At 36.3% G+C, this 18,151-nt stretch overlaps 5 protein-coding genes across 9 annotated transcripts; 2 read left to right on the top strand and 3 right to left on the bottom strand.

Moving 5' to 3' along the window:
• Positions 1-1,434: 1,434 nt before the first annotated feature.
• On the bottom strand, positions 1,435-3,227 carry LOC129577931 (MKI67 FHA domain-interacting nucleolar phosphoprotein). The gene is made up of 3 exons (XM_055465787.1): positions 2,940-3,227; positions 2,391-2,869; positions 1,435-2,314 (listed from the first exon to the last, which is right to left on the bottom strand). Exons 1-3 carry the CDS (start codon positions 3,102-3,104, stop codon positions 1,606-1,608), a joined length of 1,353 nt encoding a protein of 450 aa, XP_055321762.1. The 5' UTR covers positions 3,105-3,227; the 3' UTR covers positions 1,435-1,605.
• A 172-nt stretch (positions 3,228-3,399) lies between these two features.
• Positions 3,400-6,545, top strand: LOC129577926 (sphingomyelin phosphodiesterase 4). The gene is made up of 6 exons (XM_055465774.1): positions 3,400-3,612; positions 3,705-3,840; positions 3,979-5,597; positions 5,733-5,870; positions 5,945-6,067; positions 6,159-6,545. The coding sequence occupies exons 1-6, from the start codon at positions 3,586-3,588 to the stop codon at positions 6,474-6,476; spliced, it is 2,361 nt and encodes a 786-aa protein (XP_055321749.1). The 5' UTR covers positions 3,400-3,585; the 3' UTR covers positions 6,477-6,545.
• LOC129577933 (meiosis-specific nuclear structural protein 1) lies at positions 6,522-8,079 on the bottom strand. The gene is made up of 4 exons (XM_055465793.1): positions 7,520-8,079; positions 7,200-7,443; positions 6,740-7,128; positions 6,522-6,665 (listed from the first exon to the last, which is right to left on the bottom strand). Exons 1-4 carry the CDS (start codon positions 7,930-7,932, stop codon positions 6,575-6,577), a joined length of 1,137 nt encoding a protein of 378 aa, XP_055321768.1. The 5' UTR covers positions 7,933-8,079; the 3' UTR covers positions 6,522-6,574.
• Positions 8,080-8,221: 142 nt separating this feature from the next.
• LOC129577934 (inositol polyphosphate 1-phosphatase) lies at positions 8,222-12,311 on the bottom strand. The gene is made up of 5 exons (XM_055465794.1): positions 12,105-12,311; positions 11,431-11,646; positions 11,228-11,276; positions 10,893-11,058; positions 8,222-10,786 (listed from the first exon to the last, which is right to left on the bottom strand). The coding sequence occupies exons 1-5, from the start codon at positions 12,309-12,311 to the stop codon at positions 10,345-10,347; spliced, it is 1,080 nt and encodes a 359-aa protein (XP_055321769.1). The 3' UTR covers positions 8,222-10,344.
• Positions 12,312-13,337: 1,026 nt separating this feature from the next.
• On the top strand, positions 13,338-16,824 carry LOC129577929 (abl interactor 2). Of its 5 annotated transcripts, none has more exons than XM_055465785.1 (10): positions 13,338-13,474; positions 14,293-14,455; positions 14,529-14,732; positions 14,850-15,021; positions 15,104-15,394; positions 15,580-15,646; positions 15,754-15,838; positions 16,049-16,209; positions 16,282-16,314; positions 16,437-16,824. In XM_055465785.1, the coding sequence occupies exons 1-10, from the start codon at positions 13,450-13,452 to the stop codon at positions 16,565-16,567; spliced, it is 1,332 nt and encodes a 443-aa protein (XP_055321760.1). In that variant the 5' UTR covers positions 13,338-13,449; the 3' UTR covers positions 16,568-16,824. The 5 variants fall into 5 exon arrangements, with proteins under 5 accessions (XP_055321760.1, XP_055321759.1, XP_055321758.1 ...); XM_055465784.1 differs by having other exon boundaries at positions 16,034-16,209; XM_055465783.1 differs by having other exon boundaries at positions 15,730-15,838.
• Positions 16,825-18,151: the final 1,327 nt, after the last annotated feature.

Genomic DNA, 18,151 nt, shown 5'->3' with positions numbered 1-18,151 from the left:
AATATTTTTAAGGATTAACCAGTACAAACCGCTCTCTCTCTCTCTCTCCCTCTCTCTCATTCACTGCAAATACCCTTTGATGTTCCACGCGAAATATTAAAATAAGAATGTGTATCAAATCATTCGAATCGAATGCCATAAAAATACCAAAACAACTTCTGTTGAAATAAACAAACCCGTATTACAGAAATTCAATTGAAAAAAAAAAAGGTACGAGTGAGGGTTTCATTCTGATGTTTACATCTATTGACTAAGTGGTCTATGTTTCTCCATACAAGCTTCACAAAATAATCATTTTATTCACAGCTAAAATAAGTTTGTACGCCTCCTACTAAATGCGTTCGAAGCTTTTAATAGCATTTTTAGTTTGGATTTCTAATTTTGTGGTGGAATAAAATATGATCTAGTTTTTTTTAATATTGGCTTGTAACGGCACTAATTTTTGACAGTTCAATGTACAAATCATAGATGTGCGTAATTCGAAGAGCTTTGCTTTCCAGCCATTATGAATTCTTTGGGCAGTTTTTTTACGCTGTCAACACATGATGCATTCGTGATGTAATAAATGTTTTGCGTTGTAATCCAATAATCAAAATTACTGATAACAAATTCAATTGAATTCCCATTGTCTGCATTCATGATCTAGATCATCGATCGATTCGTCGTTGTGCTCGTCGTTGTCGACTGATAATCCAACATGTTGGCCTGCTTATCTAAATTACGTCATGGGTTATTCAGTAAAATATCATCGATAATGTCCTTATCCTCTTCATACGAGGACATGTCGTATATTTGTTGGCTCACCACTTCGCACTAACATTCACACGGATTACCTTCTGCTGTGGCTTATTTGATTTTCATAAATTCTTGAGCACTTTTTTCTCCATTGTCTCCAGTTCGTTTTATTTCTTGTGCTTAATATCTTTTGTGATGATTCCATTTTAATTTCGTGATCATTCTCATGATACGCACTCTTCTCATTGCTCTGAAAAAAATGTACATGTTCGTGTTCACACTGATGATTAAGACAATTGGTATAGCGGTCGGAAAATTGAGACAGAATAATAGGCGGCATTTCAATCTACTCAGTCCATTTGACCCGAGCAAACAACGCTCTCAACTTTGTCTCATTGCCCGTTAGCTGATTATCACTCATGCAAATCTCTTTTTCGCATTTTTCGTCCAAACCAAAAAGGCTTCAAGATTAAAATCAAACCGCATAAAATTTCTTTCTTCGATCACAGAGGGGCTTGGTACTAATATCACTTTGATTTTTCGATAGCTCAATGATTGATTTCAGAATTGCTGTATAAAGAACAAATGGATAAATGCCCCTTAATTTCACTCTGAATTAACAATGATCTGCAAATTGGCTGGCTATTCAATAGCCAAAAAAAAAATCGGTGTCAATTTCAAGATTGAAGAGAAAAACCATTTTGTCATTTCAATTGCGTCATTCAATTGTTTTATTTTAATGAATCACGAATATGATTAGTAACTTGTACATGTATCAAAGAAATATTTGTTTTTTTTTTTCGAATATAAAATCAAAAAAAAGTATTATGCAACAATTTTGATTATAAAAGTCCCTGTCAATTCACCTAACTATTTCTTTTTGTTTTTCAATTGCTTATTCTTTTTTGGGGCGATATTTTTCGGGGAACTGACTGTGACTTTTTGTGGTTTCGTTTGTTTTTTCGTGTCAGCATTCTTTTGCAATTTGACTGGTTTACCGAGGCTAACTTCAGCTGGTTTGGATTTCTTTTTCTTTTCAATTGGTTCTGGCGTTGGTGCAGCAACGAAATTGGTTCGAACTTTCTTCTTTGGTGTCTCTACTTCGCTAGTGACAACATTTGCAGCGGCCTTTTTCTTGGATTTCACTGGTTTTTCCAAGCTAATTGGTGCAGGTTTCGATTTTTTCTTTTCTGGAACTGCTTCGGGCGTTGGAGCTGTGACAAAGTTCGTTCGGATCTTTTTCTTTGGTGTCTCTGGTTCGACGCTGACCTCGGCTTTCTTTTTCGACTTGATTGGCTTTTCAGCGATCACTTCTGTAACTTTCAATTTCTTCTTCTTCTCAGTCGGTTCAGGGGTTGGTGGAGTAACGAATTTTGTGCGAACTTTCTTTTCCACCTTCTCTACCTTCTCTACCCTCTTCTGTGCCTTTTCTTTCTTGTCCACTTTTTGCACTTTTTCCACTTTTTCCACTTTTTCCTCCTTTTTAACCTTATCTACCTTTTTGACTGGTGTATACAATTGACTGCTGAGGTCAATATCAATTCCCGCTTTGGCCAATTTCTTTTGTAAGAAATTCAATCTGAAATAATGACCGAAAAAAATCAATTAATGCATCTCTATCCGGTAAACACATGGAAAAAAAATCCAAAACTCACTTGTATTTGCTGCGTTCAACACGATTTTCCTTGACTTCGTCTGAAACACGTTTATTATAGTTTGCTACCGCTTTAGCAGCTCGAACTGTTTTCGGTGTGACCAATTTGACTTTGCCCAGTTTTTGTTTGACAAACTTGACCGGTTGCTTGAAATAATCGTGGTCTTGTTCTTCGGGTGGAATGTAAACGGTTCGCAATTTTTGCCGGAACATAAGATAACCATTCATTGATTCGGCTGCGACTTTTGCAACTTCCGGATACTTGAATTCGATATATGCATAACCTTTGCTGCCTCCAGTTTGTTCCGAACGGGCCAAACGCAATCGTGTCACACGGCCATACTGAGTGAAATATTTTTTCAACTCTTTCTCGAAGAAACCTCTCGGTAGGTTGTGAATGAGCACCACACCACGATTCAATCGGGTCGGATCGAATTGATGCTTTGCCTTTTGTCTCCTTACAACTGGTGCACGATTCAGCTAAAAGAGAAGAGATCACATTCACACCAAAATCAATTTATTCCACACAAAATCTCAATTCACTTTTTACCTTATCCGAAATTGCTTTGGACGATTTCAATTTAGACAATTTCTTGGCAGCTAAAATTTCAGCCGTCTTCTGGGTTTTCTTCAGAGATTGCTTCTTCGGCTTTTTCAAGGCATCGTCTGACTTTGAGGCAGCTACTTTTGCTGGCTTTTTCGCAACGGCTGGCATTTTTGTTTTACACAAGTTTTTTTTCCTTTAAAATAAATCCAAATCACTGCTAAAACCCGTACCGTCCAAAATAAAGGACCAAACACGTGCAGTAAGCAAGTCGGTTGTCAATACGATGTTTTGTATTTAGCATGACGTTGGCTGCGAGTCAAACAACATGCGTTTTTGTGACGTTCTTCTGAACGTAATGAGAAATTAATATCAAAATAACAAAATGACGAAAAATGCCATTAATTTTAATTTGCAATATTATTTGTTGAAATTATTAGATATTTATTGAAATTTTTTAGATCACCAGTTTGACACAATCATCACAATATCTACGGTTTATTCGGTGCATTTGAATATAGCGCCACTGCGGTTGAACAACGTTTGATTTTGACAGAAGCCGGCACTGAAATGTTTTTAGTCGCATCTAAAATACCTTGACAGACGACCGGAGTGGATTTGGCTTTTGTTTAGTTTTAGGTTTGGAATCAACATGACCTACTATTTGGAGAATAGTTCAGTAAGTATTTGCTTCGTATTTCACGGAAAATTGGATTTAAAAAAAAGTTGAAATTGATTGATGTGAACTAAAAAAATTTCGTCTAAAATTAGTTATGTTTAAACGAGTGTCTCAACTATCCACTGAGCACAAGATGTGCGGAAATGGCGCGTTTAATTGATTGCGGTAGCATAAAGGATTTACATGATTTTTTCCCAGTGTTGGTCAAATCAATCTTTGGATATCCAGGTGAGTGATGAAGAAAGAATCTAGGAAAAAGTGATTCACCTCATGAAAATTAAAGCAAATGTCAAGCCCTCTGTCGTTGACCAAGCTTCTATGCATTATGAATTTCACAACATTTGAAAATATTCGTTGATTTTCCAGGATGGGGATTACGTACAATAACAAGAGAAACCGCGCCAATGGAATTCGAATATGTATACAGTTTCTTTGTGCCGCTCGGGCCAATGTTTCGACTGTGTTATCGCTTGTTGTCCGAGCCGATAAAGTTTGATGTACCCATCGAATCTTTGCCACCGAAAACCATCCAAATGTTAAACAACGGGCGCTATTCGGTGTTCTATTCGGATATCTTGAACATTGACCCCTATCGACGTCAAGTGGCATCGCTTCAATTGAATGCCTTCGACTACTTCATATTGCATTTTACATTGCATGGCATGTCACCGTTGCATAAACAGTTTCCAGCCGCATTGACTGTACACAACGACCACTTGAAAACCGTTTACTATTTTCTGACAGCCGATTATCTGTGTACATTTTTGCCAACCGATCCAAATACCGAGGTGCAGCCATCGAATGTATATTGCTCGGTAAAATCAGCGGCTCCGGTGCCTATGTCACCAATTGTACCGATGCGACGAACTAAATACCTATCGCGTAATGTCATTTCACACAGTTTCACATCGAATGCAACGAACATTCGAACTTCGGCTGAACCATCACGATCGTCATATTGGCGAACAGAGAGTGTTTTGCATTTATTTATCGATACTTGGTTGCGGTATGATGTTGATGGTATTGCAGATTTGCCAAGCAGTGAATTTATCCAAGTTGTTCGTGTGTTGGTTAAACAGTTGCATTCGTTTGCAAACTCGTCCGAAATCGATGTCACACCGATGGCTTCACTGCGTTCACTCGCTCAGCCAATGATGAATGCTCAGATGAATAATTTTTTGCGTGGAATTATCCAAAGATGGCCATTGGATAGTTCATTTCTTGTGGTGTTGGAACTGTGGCTCAGTTACATTCAACCGTGGCGATACACACTGAATCGACAGCATGGCATCGATGATGTACAAAATCAAATTGCCATCCCACAAAAATTCGAGAAATTTATCATGGAAAATGCCGCATCGTACACACAGATTTTCATCCAACTTTTACCACGATTCGAACGACTTGACTTCACATCACCGAAAAATGTGACAATTTTGTATCGTTTGGCAAGAGTTTTTAATCAATCAAATCTGTCGCAACTACTGCGAATGCATGATCGTCGATTGCTCAGTGAACATTTGACATTGTCACCGAACAAATCGAATTTGTTGCCAAATATTTCGTCAAACAGCAACCATTCGCCACCTAGTCCATCATCGCCGCAGCGAACCTCACTAGATGTTACCGATTCCTTCGATTCGGCCACCAATTCGACAGCTTACTTCTCACAACGCACAGACATCAATTACATGCACGAAGATGACACATACATTTGCTTGTTTGGATCAACCGAACGACAAAGGATTATCATTTCGAAACTGGAACAATTCAAAAGTAAACTCTACGAATCATACGATTGTGCCAATCAATTGATCAACCAATTGGAAGTTTCGGTGCAAAAACGATACAATGGCTTCCTTGGGTATATCAAATGGTATTTAATAAATGACGAAGAAACTGAACACAATCAAAGTCTGAATGATGCACGAAAAATCGCCGAAGTTCTTGAATTCGTTATTAGATCATTCGCAATGGTATTTGAGGTGGGTTTAATTTGCAACTTCTTTTTTTTCGGGATATTCGACAGTTTTTCATATGGAAATGAGCTAATTTCTTATGGCTTTTGATAGAATCTATCATTGATTATCAAAAAAAAAATTGGATTCTCTTTATTGCAGGAGGAGATACCAAACTTTTTGGCAGAGTTTGCCGAATTTCAACAACGGTCCAGAGAACAAATTGTACCCAATCCTCTATTCGAGGACACAAGCATTTCGGACAGTTTGAATATGAGTCAATACACATCACCAGCAGCGGTGAGTGCACATGAAAATCCTTTTATTCTTTGTATTGAATGGCAATTCGTTGATTACATTTTCGTTTTCAACAGATGATTCGGCGTATCCGAAAGGTTCAGTTCACCGGAGATCCCCTCACATTGCCTGCTCGCAGCAGTGAGATTGAATTTTTGGTCCGTTTCTTCTATAAGCTTTCGTGTCGCTTAAATGAAACGGTAATTATAACACTCACGTCCCTTCACCTTGTCCTTATCAAATACCAAATCAATACATTCCAATTGATGAGGTTATTTTCCTCAATTGCAGTATGCCGTGGAAATCGAGCAGCTCTACCGTCGACCAGATCTTGTAGGTCAAATTGCTCACCGTGTCTTGGAATCACCGCGCATTGTGCAAACATTTGAAAAATCGCATGGTTCCAGTGAATTGGTTGAGCGACGGCTCAGACCGCGCGTCAACTTACGAGGATTGGCATCGTATCGTACCGTTATCATAATTGCATTATCATTTTGCGTAGGGAAACTGCTGTTTGGCGGTTCATTTTTTGGATTTTTCTTGTTAATTCTGTTCAAAATCACGATAACATTCTTATTAGCGTCGTACGAGTTTGTGTTTAAGTCATAGTCAAAGCAATCATTGCGCGAATTTAAAGCGAATAAAATGAAACGGTTTCATTTGTCAATCGACACAAAATTGTATTTATTTCTATCTAATAAAATCGTTCAATGAAGTAGCTCTTGCGGTAAATAGCCGATGATATCGTCTGCATGCTGTTGTAAGATCTTTTTTCGTTCGATTGCAAAAATTTCTTGTCTGAAAATGAGAAAAAGCAAGAGTTGAAGTTGAAAAAATTGCCTTAAAAAAAATGGGCGTCGGTGTCGACAAACCTTCGTTTCTCCAAAACCATCAGTTCGTTGTGCTCTTGAATCAGATCGAATATTTTGGCATGTCTAGCTTCTTCTCGCGCTGTCAGCATCTCACGCACACGTCGGTAGTGCTCTTGCTTTTTAACTCGCTGTCGTTCCTTCGTCAACAGTTCCAAGCGATCTTGTTCAGCCAATAACCGGAGCTGCTCATCACGGAATCGATCCTCTTCTTGTTTCCGTTGCAGTCTTCTCATTTCAATCTCTTTCAATTGCGTTTCTAATTCTAATTTCGTTTTCAGCCTTTTTCGAATTTGATCTTCAAGCTGCTTTCTATCTAACAACAACTGCTTTTCATGGACTTCTTTGCACTTGAGCTCAATGAGCAATTGTTCTCGCTCCAATTTTTTACGCTAAACAAATGGAAAAAATGTACAAAGTGTGAGTTGAAAATCGACCATGAATCGCTACTAAGGATATTCACCTCCATCTCATCCAATTCGGAGCACATTTTCTCCTGTTGTTCGAGTTTGGCCAACATTTTTTCCCGATCAATTTCTTTCGTTCGTTTGGCACGTTCCTCACGATCGGCCATATACTGGCTGATTTTCTCATTTTCTTCGGCTGCAATACGTTTCTGATGCTCTTTCCACTCTTCCTGCTCTTTGATCAGATGCAATATATCTTCGCGTAAGCATTCGGTTTTTCGGATTTTCTCTTGGATTTCCCTATGAAAACAAAAAAATCAACCGAATCATCAATAAACAGTAGAATGTCCTATGTAAAACCGAATAAAAATCATACTCAATTTGTTCTCGTTCAATTTGCGCCATAATTTCGTCGATGATAATTTTTTCCTTGAGAAATTCTTCGTAGAGAATTTTCCGCTTGAATTGTTTATCGGCAATTTGTTCCAGTAGTTCCCGGCGATGTCTTTCTTGTTGAACACGCAATTCCTCCTTTTGTTTGCGTTCTCTTTGAAGATCATCATTTAATTTCTGTTTCATCAGCTGAATCTCATTTTCAATTTGGATTTTCTCTTGCAATCGCTTCTTTTCCCGTTCAGCCAATTGCACTTTTAATGATTTGTTTACGTATGCCGCCCGGATTCTCGACTCTAATTCACGCAACTCTTGACTATTCTCTCGGATCTGTTGGGCCATACGCTCTTCCCAATACAGACGATTGCTCATTTCTCGATCACCGTTTTTATCCATTGTTTTTTTGCAACAGAAGAAAAAAGAGAGGAAGAAGAAATGCACAATAGAAATAAACTAGAGTTGAGATAAGGTAAACAACACTTGATCACACGACCGGACTAATAACGACTATTTGCTATAGCAACTGTCATGCAATGGTAACAATGGTTCGGTTCGACAGATGTTTTACCCAAGTTGTTTCGCGCCAAAATCACCTGCTCTGACATTTCATGCAACATAATAATACATAGATATAGTCACATGAACAGTGAACACGCTTGTAAATAAATAAAACACAAATCAATGGTTCTTTTTATTGATTTCTAAGACAGAAATTGAACATATTTTGTTCGTATATTTAATTTTTGAAATAATGTTAACACAGTTAATGTACAGATAATTTTTTTTTTTGTTACTTTTTGAACAACAATTACATATATATTTATTTGGACTACAATCCTCTTTCACATTGGAAATGAAACGAAAAACAAAACGAATGTAAAATTAAGAACGCAACTGTGAAAATGAATGGATTTTTGTTTATGTTTCTAACAAATTAAAGACGAACAAAAGGGAGAACCAAATAAATGAACGAACAAAATAAAATATCTCTATACTAGTTCAACTTTCTTCAACTATACCCATATCTCGTTCACATTCTCTTTCGTTATTGTACCGTTTCGTGTAAACGCGTTGAACACGTTTGCAAAAATTCAGACTAAGTTTTGGAATTAGTGTTGTTGTTGTTGTTGTTTAATACTATATGTTCTTCTTTGGATTTTTTTTTTCTTTCATTTTTTTGTTGTTTTACTTTTGGTTGTCGTTTAATCGACATACTGGAGACGAGAAAAAAAATATATATATGTTTGATGTATATCATGAAAATAAATTCATCTGTTTCTATTCATATTCTAGCCAATCTAAATCAATTTTTGTGTGTGTGTGTGTATGTGTTTGTGTGTAAACAATAAACATTTATTTTGACTTTTTGTTTCATTTTGCGGATTTGAAAGCACAACCACATAAATAATTCATACTAATTTGTGTGTCCATTCGGTTTTCGGTATCCATAAACATTCGTCAAATTTTTTGTTTGTTTGTTTGTTTGTCGCACTCCGAATAACCTAAGCTTCTACAATTTTATTGCACTTTTTTGTTGTTAATATTTTCACTTTAATTTTTACAAATATATATTAGATTTATCTATGATTTATTTTATTAAGCATTTTCATTTGCGTTGTAAATATTCGACTATGCGATAGACTCAAAATGCAACAAACATGTATTTGTTCTGTTTCTGCTTTGCATTGAGACTACAACACTTGGTCTGATCTATCGATAAGTTTTAAAACATATTCATTGGATTGCTTTAAATTTGTTGTTGTTGTTGCTGTTCAAAAGTAAGTGTGCATAAACACCACATAAATCGGCACATAATATATTGGCCTGTGCCATTTTTTTTGTTTGTTTAAGTTTTCTTATTTTCTGGTTATTGTTGTTTGGTTTGATTTGTTAGTTTTTTTTGTTAGCGATAACGGCTTGTCCAACATTAAGAGATTCCCAAATCTATAGCATTTTAAGCTTAACAATACTAATTTTAACGTAAATTTATGGTAAAACAATTCTTTTTTTCTCTTTACAACTGTGTCAAATCAGTCAACAAATTAATAAAAAAATACCGATAAAATAAAAAAAACGGTAGATCCAATTTAAATTCCAAACCAAATTTACATCAACAATCTAATAACGAAAAATAAAGTGTGTCGGCGAAATGCGCCTGCAGTTATGCAAATGCGCCGCCTGTGTTGAGAGAAAAATTCAAGTCGCTGCAAATCAAATGATAAATTCGTCGAATATGCTTTGAAATGTTCAGTATTGATCGGTTCAAATGTGACTTGAACACGAGATCAGATTTCATTTTTGTTTTTTTTTTTTCATTTTTATATTTCGGTGTAGTTGTTTTCCTATGAAAATAACTATCTGTTATGTTTGTTTGTTTGTTTGTGTGTGTGTGGCTGCAAACATCTGGCTACAAATTTCTTCAAAATGTTCACAAGAATAAATAGTCAAAATCTAATATATATATCATTGCCTCTCGGTTGTGTTTTCTTTTTGTTTCTCTAAATGCCATAAATGGTTACACAAAAATAATTCAATGCTCTGTGTGTTTACCTGTTTCGTAAATTTTGATAAGTGGAATTCGTATGTGTGTTTTTTTATTTGTTTTTTAATTGTGTGTTGATACGGTTATTTGTCAGCAATAAATGGTTTGTGTCTTAATACTTATCGTTTTTGTAGTTCATACAATTTTGCACTGCCATCTATTGGGAGCCTATGTGTGTGTGTGTGTTGAAGGGACAAAGGGGACACGGAGGAGTTTGGGGAGGATGGGACGTCGTAGGAAAGAGTAACAGGATGATAAGGAATTGCTTACTTTTTACTGTACAAATCCTGTAGGATGTGCTTTTCGTTGCGACGCAACGCAAGTAAACCGCCCTCGTTGGAATTGTCACGTTCATCCGAATAATCCAATTCAATGATATTATTCGATTCGATGATGTCTTCAATTTTAAAGAGACCACCATCGATGGCATTTAGAATGGCATGTGGTCCGCATGTGTCCCATTTGAATGTGGTATTTTTGCTGAGCAAAAATAAATCGGCATCGCCAATGATCACTTTCAATATCTTGTAGCCAGCACCGGCTGAAAATACAACCGTATAGCCTAAATCTCTGAGCGCTTTGATATATTTTTCATCTTCAGACGATGACACAACCGCGAGTTTGGTGTTTTTTCCACCTTCCTTTGGAAGATTTGTTACTTTGAGATCGTCTCCCATGCATATACCCCAAATGACTTTGCTGTTGTACCTGAGTGCGTAGCACAACAAGCAAAGAACAAAAAGAACAAAACAACAAGAAATATGAATGAGAAATTGCGTGATGGGCCAATTTTTCACTAGCCAATTGTAATTACCCTGTATCCGTTTTCTCATTGAACGGCTGATTAATGATGCCAGCCAACGGTTTTCCATTTCCCTTATCGTATAAACCGATCAAAACGGTTACACATTCCAAGCCCGATGCGCATATTTTTGGATACTTTCTTATCATTTCGGCCTTGATGTATTCCTGAGTCGCGTCTACAATCACGCACACATCCATACACACAAGCACACGCCATCCGCGTATACACAAAGGGAAACGAAAGAGAAACAGAGAGAGAAAACACATTTTCAGTTAGTCTCATGCAAATTAATCATCGCTGCTACACTTAATAAAAATGAGTAATATGATTGAAATGTGCCAAACCAATCGGATCAATCCAAATTCCGACTCCTGATAAGTCCAAATTGTCTGGCTGTTTGCAAACGAAATTCAATCAATTAGTTTAACCAGCACCGATTACAATCGGGGGGAATGGACATATAAAACACGGTTTCAATTACAAAACAAGACGTAAAATAAAAAACAAAAACTGAAAAAAATATATTAATGTGTGTGTGCGACATTACCAAATCGGGCAGTGCGTCAATGTCACCATGTTCACAAATGACTGTTCGATGTACTTCGGCAGCTAAAAGCTCGGCAGCGACTCGGTCTCCGTCCAAAATTTTCACTAAACACTCGATAGTATTTTCTTGGTTATCGGTTATCTCTAAATCTATTGATTCGCCGAGTCCGTTGGTGAATGTAGCTGTCTCTTCACCTTGAATATTTACTAGTGGATACTTGATTGCGGGCACAACAAATAACAATGAACGAAATATAAATATTTTGTCTACGTCTTACAGGGTATTTTTTTGTGGCCTTTTGTTTTTGATATTATTGCGATTTGAATTTCAATATTTTCTTCGAACTCGTTTTTTTTTCTCTTCATTCAAACACTCGCATTCACACACACACAAACAAAACATCCACTCAATTACTTTTCAATTTTCTTTTTGTTTGTACCAATGAAGAAACGAAAAAAAAAACAACTACTGTTTGTAATTACATAACACCAATATTTGTTCAATTTGTACGTCTTTTTCCTCCTTTTCTTATTCACTAAACGATTTCCATTTAGTTTGAAATTGATTGTAATTGAATCGCAAATAAACAAAAAACGAAACAGAACAAAAAAGAAACCACCACAATTGAAGTGGGAGAAGAAATAGTGAAGGAAAAATTAATCCATAATTCATACCAAATTGCCAATGTCATAACGAATGGTTTGTTGAATCAAAACATCGGCCAATGTTTTAAAATCTTTGACGAAACGGGGATTCGATTCTTCGGCTGATTTCTCTTCGACGAGCAACGGAAATAAATGTTCATTTTGACGGCACAATCGCGCTATATTGGCAGCTTTTTCTGATGCATGCACCAGCGCTTCTATAATATTCTTCACCATTTTCAATGTGTTTTATATGTATATAGAATTTTGTTGTTGTTGTTGTTGTTGCTTATTCTCCTTCTGCCGAGTATTTTTTCGCTTTTAATTTTCTCGATTTAATTTTCGAACTTTTCGTTGATTTATATATAATGACCGATTTTCCGACGGTAAAAAGATATGAACTTTACATTCGAACTTGTGCAGAATAGTTGAATCGAAACGAAAGAAAAAACAATTTTTTTTTTTGTTGAGATAGAAAGGATTTTCTTTTGCTGTAAAAATGTTTGATAATTTAGATAACGAAACATGAAACAGCAAGCAAGTACTTTTTTTCTGTTTTCTTGTATTTTTTTTCGTTTTGTTTTCGTATTCGGTTATATGTTTATGACTTATTAAATTAAGGAAATAAAATGGAAAATTATGCTTGAGAAGGAAAAAAAAGTTTGATGGCTATTTTTGAGAGCAAAGTATAAATTTAGGCGATTGTCCAAATATTCTGTCTGTGGAGTTGCTTAACAATTTGACAATTGGGCTAGTATAGTGAATGAATGCGTTCGCTTGCTCATAATGCGTAATGACACTTTGAATTGGATTTTGTTTGTTTTTATTTTCGTATGGACGAATTTTTTGGTTTTTTTTTTTAATTTAAATTTTCATTAATGCAAACAATGGCAATTTTCATTCGGTTTATTTTCCACCTTTGCATTTAATGGCCAAACAGAAAAGTGTTATTTCGTTTGGTTTTCATTTGCCATTCGGATGTGTTTCAACCGAGTTTTGGTAATCGATATATAGAATAAACGCATCCATGTTTGCCTCGACGGCCGTGACGTGTGATTGTCACAGTATTCGTTTGTGTGTGTTTGTATGGTGCGCGGTGTGTGTATGATTTAGGTGTATTGCACGATCCGGAATAAAATATGGCTGATGTGTTCGACTATCAAACCAATATATACATATAAACACACAATCAAATTGTTCTTGAAAAGTCAATTAGTATTATTTTTTTTTTGTCCGTTTTAGTTCTTGTACAAATACAAATTTGCCTTTAGTTGATTTCGTAAATTGGTTGATTGGTTTTTCGTTTGTTCAGAATATTATTTACATTTTGTTCAGAAACGAAATCAAAAAAAAAAACAACAACAAATTCTTCAACATGAATCGATACTCGTACAACACAGGTGAGGCACAAAAATGATTCACTTGGCCGAAATGTTTATACGGTGTTTGAATAAGAGAGAAAAAAAATATATGGTATTTTGCAACCGCTATCACAAAGGAAGTGTGTATTAAATTGTCAGTTCTCCACCCAACCGATTCGGAGACTGTGTATGCAACACCGATAGAAACATGCAAGATATGCAATATTGCATCAAAATGCATCTGCTCCGATGCGCAGAACTATTTTAAAATAGTTTGATTGTTGTGTGCTGTTTTTTCTCTCTTATACTCTTCTCTATCAGCTTCTTCTTTTAAATGTGAAACCAACGATCAAAACAGATCGACCAACACTTATCTCATTCTGTACGTGAAGCTCTTGTTTTTTTCCCTTCTAATTGTGTGCATTTGGCCCCTTTTGGTTTTCAATCAGACATAACCGAATGTGTAATGCAAATTGAATTGGCCGAGCATGCAGTTAACTGCAATTGGAAACTTGCATTAGTAGAATGTTAACATGGAATACACTAAAAATGTGATGGTTTTCGTGCCTGTGTCTGTGTCTGTGTCCGTGTGTGTGGCTCAGATTTTCCGGTTTTATGATTTTGTGAATCATAATTCACATCTTACGAAAGTAAATACACTTAAACGCTGAACAATTCAACGTAGCTGAGTGTGTATTGAATCATATTCGCTCTCGCAAAATCGCAAGATATTTCATTTTTGAGTTACATTGAGCTCGTGTCACACACAGGCAGTTGTCGATATAGAGAACAAGATAAAAAAGGCGTGAATTTTACAACATCAAATAGTTTATCGTTGATCTCTTGTATCGAATTAGATTCCTCGTATCAGGATCGTCAAAGTGCAATGGGTAGTGAAAATATCATGGACGAGCTGGCAACGTTGATAAGAACTGACATTCCAGAGGGCAGACAAAGCCTTCAGGACAGCTACACGAATCTTGCCCGAGTCGCCGAATACTGTGAGGATACGTACTATAGGTAAATTAACATCCATTCCACTGATTCTCATTCATGATTCATATCAAAGCATTCACGGTTATTCGGTTTACAGGGCAGACAACAAGAAAGCGGCACTCGAAGAGACAAAGAATTATACAACGCAATCGTTGGCCAGTGTTGCATACCAGATCAATACGTTAGCGTATAATTATCTACAATTATTGGATATGCAAGCGCAGCAACTGGGCGAAATGGAATCTCAAATGAACCATATCGCCCAAACAGTTTCGATTCACAAGGAAAAAGTGGCCAGACGGTGAGTTTTTGCTGCTTTTACGCTTCCTCTCAAACTGCTTGCTTCTAATTACATGAATGAGCTGTTCTGTCGGACCACAGTTATAATGGTTATGTTTCGCTTCTGTTCCATTTGCAGTGAAATTGGGGTGTTGACAGCAAACAAAATTAGTACGAGACAATATAAAATTGTTGCACCATTGAATCCGGAGAAACCAATCAAATACGTTCGCAAGCCGATCGATTACTCCATTTTGGATGACATCGGCCATGGTTTGCATGCAAAGCAGAAACAACGAGTCTCGGTTCAAGTAAGAATTGTCCATTGACATTGTTACTATCGCAAAGTATACTGAGTCTGTTTTATCTAATTGAAAACCGGTTTTATTCCAGCAAATACCAGCACCGCCAAATCCAGTTGTTGGTCCACCGCCAACGACAAAGCCACCAACACCGCCACAGCTGAGCCGAGGTGCAGTGCAATTGAAAGCTGGTAGCACGGGAACACTTGGAAAGGGTTCTCGCGAATATCGAACACCACCAGTTGTTGTTCCGCCACAAGTTCCATCTCATTATGCGCCAAATTATCCGGTCGGCCATCCACGTCGACAAACCAGTGAACGTGGACCCGGCTATAGTGCCGTTCCAATGCCGCCAAGTCAACAAATTGCACCAGTCAGCAATGTAAGTGAATCATTCACATTTTTTTTCTCACAAATCCCCACTACATTTCGTACACTCGGTGGAAGTGGTTGGTTTATTCAACGTAAAGCAAGGGCATTGAACTGATCGTGTAATCAAAAAATCAAACCAGTTCTGTTGAAACTAAATACAATTTTACGTAATAATCAATGGTGTTTCCGTTTCAGGTTAATCTAGTTCATCCATTGCCACCTCCACCGCCAAATACGTTTGATGATAGAACCACAATGCCAGGTATATTTTTTCAATTTGAGACAATGTTCGACGACTTTTAACTTCAATGGAAAAGACAATAATGGAAATTCTTTTAATGTCAGTTCAAAAATGTTCCTTCTTCACAGCTCCGCCATCGCCATTGACTATGACTCATGAGATGCCTGATCAAAACCATATCGGAATGCATACTTTGGGCCGAAATATTAGCAGGTAACCAGACTCGAATCAGTTCAATTTGTCTCTCAACTCCTTTGCACAAAAGCGCACATTCCAACATTTTGGAATTTGTACATATGAAAACAATCGAAATTAATGCACGCACAAACCGCTCTCTCTCTCTCTTTCCTATGCCTCTGTCGCTCTCCTCTTTGTCTCTATTGTACTCGATTGGGCTGAAAACTGTAGAAAGCATCTTCACAGACCTGGATCGCAATCACCACCATTGCCACCGCCACCACCAGAAGAAGATGAAAACCAGAATTTCGGCAGGCCAAGAACGCAATCAGTCGGTCCATTGGCTCCAATTGTGCCAGAAGACCAAAATCTTCCCGGTTGGGTGCCAAAGAATTACATCGAAAAAGGTAACAAGCGATGGTTATTATCACCTCATTTTCGTTCAGGTCATCATTAATGTATAATGTTAATAATTTCAGTTGTTGCTATTTACGATTACTATGCGGATAAAGGTATGTATACTATATTCGATAGTACTTGACCGACGGAGTAATGATCCAATTAAATATTCATGCAATTTTCGTTTTTCTTCTGTTTCCTTTCCGTTTCTTTTCGTCATTCACCATGAAAACAGACGATGAATTAAGTTTTCAAGAGAGTTCTGTACTGTATGTGCTCAAGAAGAACGATGACGGTTGGTGGGAAGGTGTTATGGATGGCGTAACTGGACTATTTCCGGGAAATTATGTCGAGCCATGTGTTTAGACGATGCACCAACAGCAACGCTAATCTTCTTCATATTTCCTTTTTTTTAATAATAACTCTGTGCACGGTTCAAAGTTTGAACAAACGAAAAATAAGTCAGATAAATATCGCTATTAACATTCAAATTATTCCATTGTGTGAAGCAAAAAAGAAAAAAGAAAAAAATGAAACAAAACAATTATGATGAAGACAAACAAAATTCATATTTTTTAATTTATAAAATAAATAATACATAGTACGTTCGGTCCTGATTTTTATGTTCATGTTGTGTTTTTTTTCTGTCTAACACCAGAACGTTTAAATGTGAAAAAAATATGATAGTAATCACTTGACAACTATTATTACAATTATATTAAATTTATGCAATATTCAAAAGCGTTTATATGAAAAATACTTGAAATATAGCTGCCAAAAAAATATCTTTATTGTTCCCTTCGAATTATTTATTCCTTCAATTGGAATTCTCTCTCTCTTTTTCTCTCACTCTCTATCTCTATCTTACTTCTTCAAATGTACAAAAATAATGTTTAATGTTTGTGAGTTGTTGTTGTTGTTGCAGTTTACCCATTTTCACAGTTATTTCGAACAGATGTTCTAAAGCTTCACAAATAGAAGAATTATAAGTAAAGAAAAAGATTTTTGATTGGTATTTCCTGATGATAATTTTAAGGAAAGATTTCGTGTACCTTTGAATGGCTTGATCGTTTGTATACATAGCACCCCAAATGAAAAGACCATGATGACGAACTAAAACCGCCGGTGACCAATTTTCTTTTGGAAAGAATCGCCCGTTCAAGTCGAGATTTTTGTCGTTTTCGATGATAGGCAAGACGTATTGATCGTTTGAAATGTATTCTTCCATAGTCTAGAAAGAATTGTTTGATTTAGTTGTTTAGTTATCCGCATATTTCGTTTTTCACTACCTTGCACATCATCGTATGCAATAGAGCAGAGTCGGAGAGAGATAGAACGATCGTAAATCATTGTTTCAGTGGAAGTTATTGTAGCTAATTTATGACATTTTATTGTCACCGATTGTCACACGAATCGAATTGAAAGTGAGATGATTTGAACGTTTGGAACATGTTGATTGCGATGTTGTGGTTTTTGTATTTGTATTCGATTTGATTTTCAGTTGAAGTGACGGTCAATAGAAAATATATTTAAAAATTGGATCGTAATATGAATTGCATGAAAAATTAGAGGATATGAAATAAAAACTTGTTTCGATCTGTTTAAATTTTGAATAAGAAATCATCGATTAAGATAAAGAATCAATTATCTAGGTAAAATTATAAAGATAGAATAGATTTTCTAAATCATATTTGTATTGAACGGATATAATTGCCGGATCATTGTCATATGTGAAAAAGGATCTAGTTGTGCGTGAACCATACCGATTGTATTTAAATCGTTTATAAGAGAAAGGATGAGGGAATTGTCCACTTTGAAGTTTGAGATTTGGGCAATATTCTCTAATGCGTGGAATGAAATTGGAGCTGTATCCATGGCGCAATTTGAATAATTCTACGATATCTTCTTCTTGAAATTTTTTGTTGGCAAGGAAATAAATGTCATCGAAAA

Source organism: Sitodiplosis mosellana, unplaced genomic scaffold (genome assembly GCF_009176505.1).
Source record: "Sitodiplosis mosellana isolate CC-2019 unplaced genomic scaffold, AAFC_SMos_1.0 Smas_scaffold_6226, whole genome shotgun sequence".
Taxonomy (NCBI): domain Eukaryota; kingdom Metazoa; phylum Arthropoda; class Insecta; order Diptera; family Cecidomyiidae; genus Sitodiplosis; species Sitodiplosis mosellana.
This window is presented reverse-complemented; position numbering and strand designations above follow the sequence as displayed.

Excerpts from the sequence above, each read along its gene's own strand:
- LOC129577934 (XM_055465794.1), bottom strand. The coding sequence starts at position 12,311 with ATGGTGAAGAATATTATAGAAGCGCTGGTGCATGCATCAGAAAAAGCT. Across the intron at positions 11,059-11,227 it reads AATTTGGATTGATCCGATTG|ACGCGACTCAGGAATACATC; the intron begins GTTTGGCACATT and ends GCGTGATTGTAG. Across the intron at positions 10,787-10,892 it reads AATGAGAAAACGGATACAGG|GTACAACAGCAAAGTCATTT; the intron begins GTAATTACAATT and ends CTACGCACTCAG.
- LOC129577933 (XM_055465793.1), bottom strand. The coding sequence starts at position 7,932 with ATGGATAAAAACGGTGATCGAGAAATGAGCAATCGTCTGTATTGGGAA. Across the intron at positions 7,444-7,519 it reads ATTGAACGAGAACAAATTGA|GGAAATCCAAGAGAAAATCC; the intron begins GTATGATTTTTA and ends TTGTTTTCATAG. Across the intron at positions 7,129-7,199 it reads CCGAATTGGATGAGATGGAG|CGTAAAAAATTGGAGCGAGA; the intron begins GTGAATATCCTT and ends CCATTTGTTTAG.
- LOC129577926 (XM_055465774.1), top strand. The coding sequence starts at position 3,586 with ATGACCTACTATTTGGAGAATAGTTCA. Across the intron at positions 3,841-3,978 it reads ATCAATCTTTGGATATCCAG|GATGGGGATTACGTACAATA; the intron begins GTGAGTGATGAA and ends TTGATTTTCCAG. Across the intron at positions 5,598-5,732 it reads CATTCGCAATGGTATTTGAG|GAGGAGATACCAAACTTTTT; the intron begins GTGGGTTTAATT and ends TCTTTATTGCAG.
- LOC129577931 (XM_055465787.1), bottom strand. The coding sequence starts at position 3,104 with ATGCCAGCCGTTGCGAAAAAGCCAGCAAAAGTAGCTGCCTCAAAGTCA. Across the intron at positions 2,870-2,939 it reads CCAAAGCAATTTCGGATAAG|CTGAATCGTGCACCAGTTGT; the intron begins GTAAAAAGTGAA and ends CTTCTCTTTTAG. Across the intron at positions 2,315-2,390 it reads GTTGAACGCAGCAAATACAA|ATTGAATTTCTTACAAAAGA; the intron begins GTGAGTTTTGGA and ends TCATTATTTCAG.
- LOC129577929 (XM_055465782.1), top strand. The coding sequence starts at position 13,450 with ATGAATCGATACTCGTACAACACAG. Across the intron at positions 14,733-14,849 it reads AAGGAAAAAGTGGCCAGACG|TGAAATTGGGGTGTTGACAG; the intron begins GTGAGTTTTTGC and ends TTCCATTTGCAG. Across the intron at positions 15,647-15,729 it reads TGATAGAACCACAATGCCAG|TTCAAAAATGTTCCTTCTTC; the intron begins GTATATTTTTTC and ends TTTTAATGTCAG.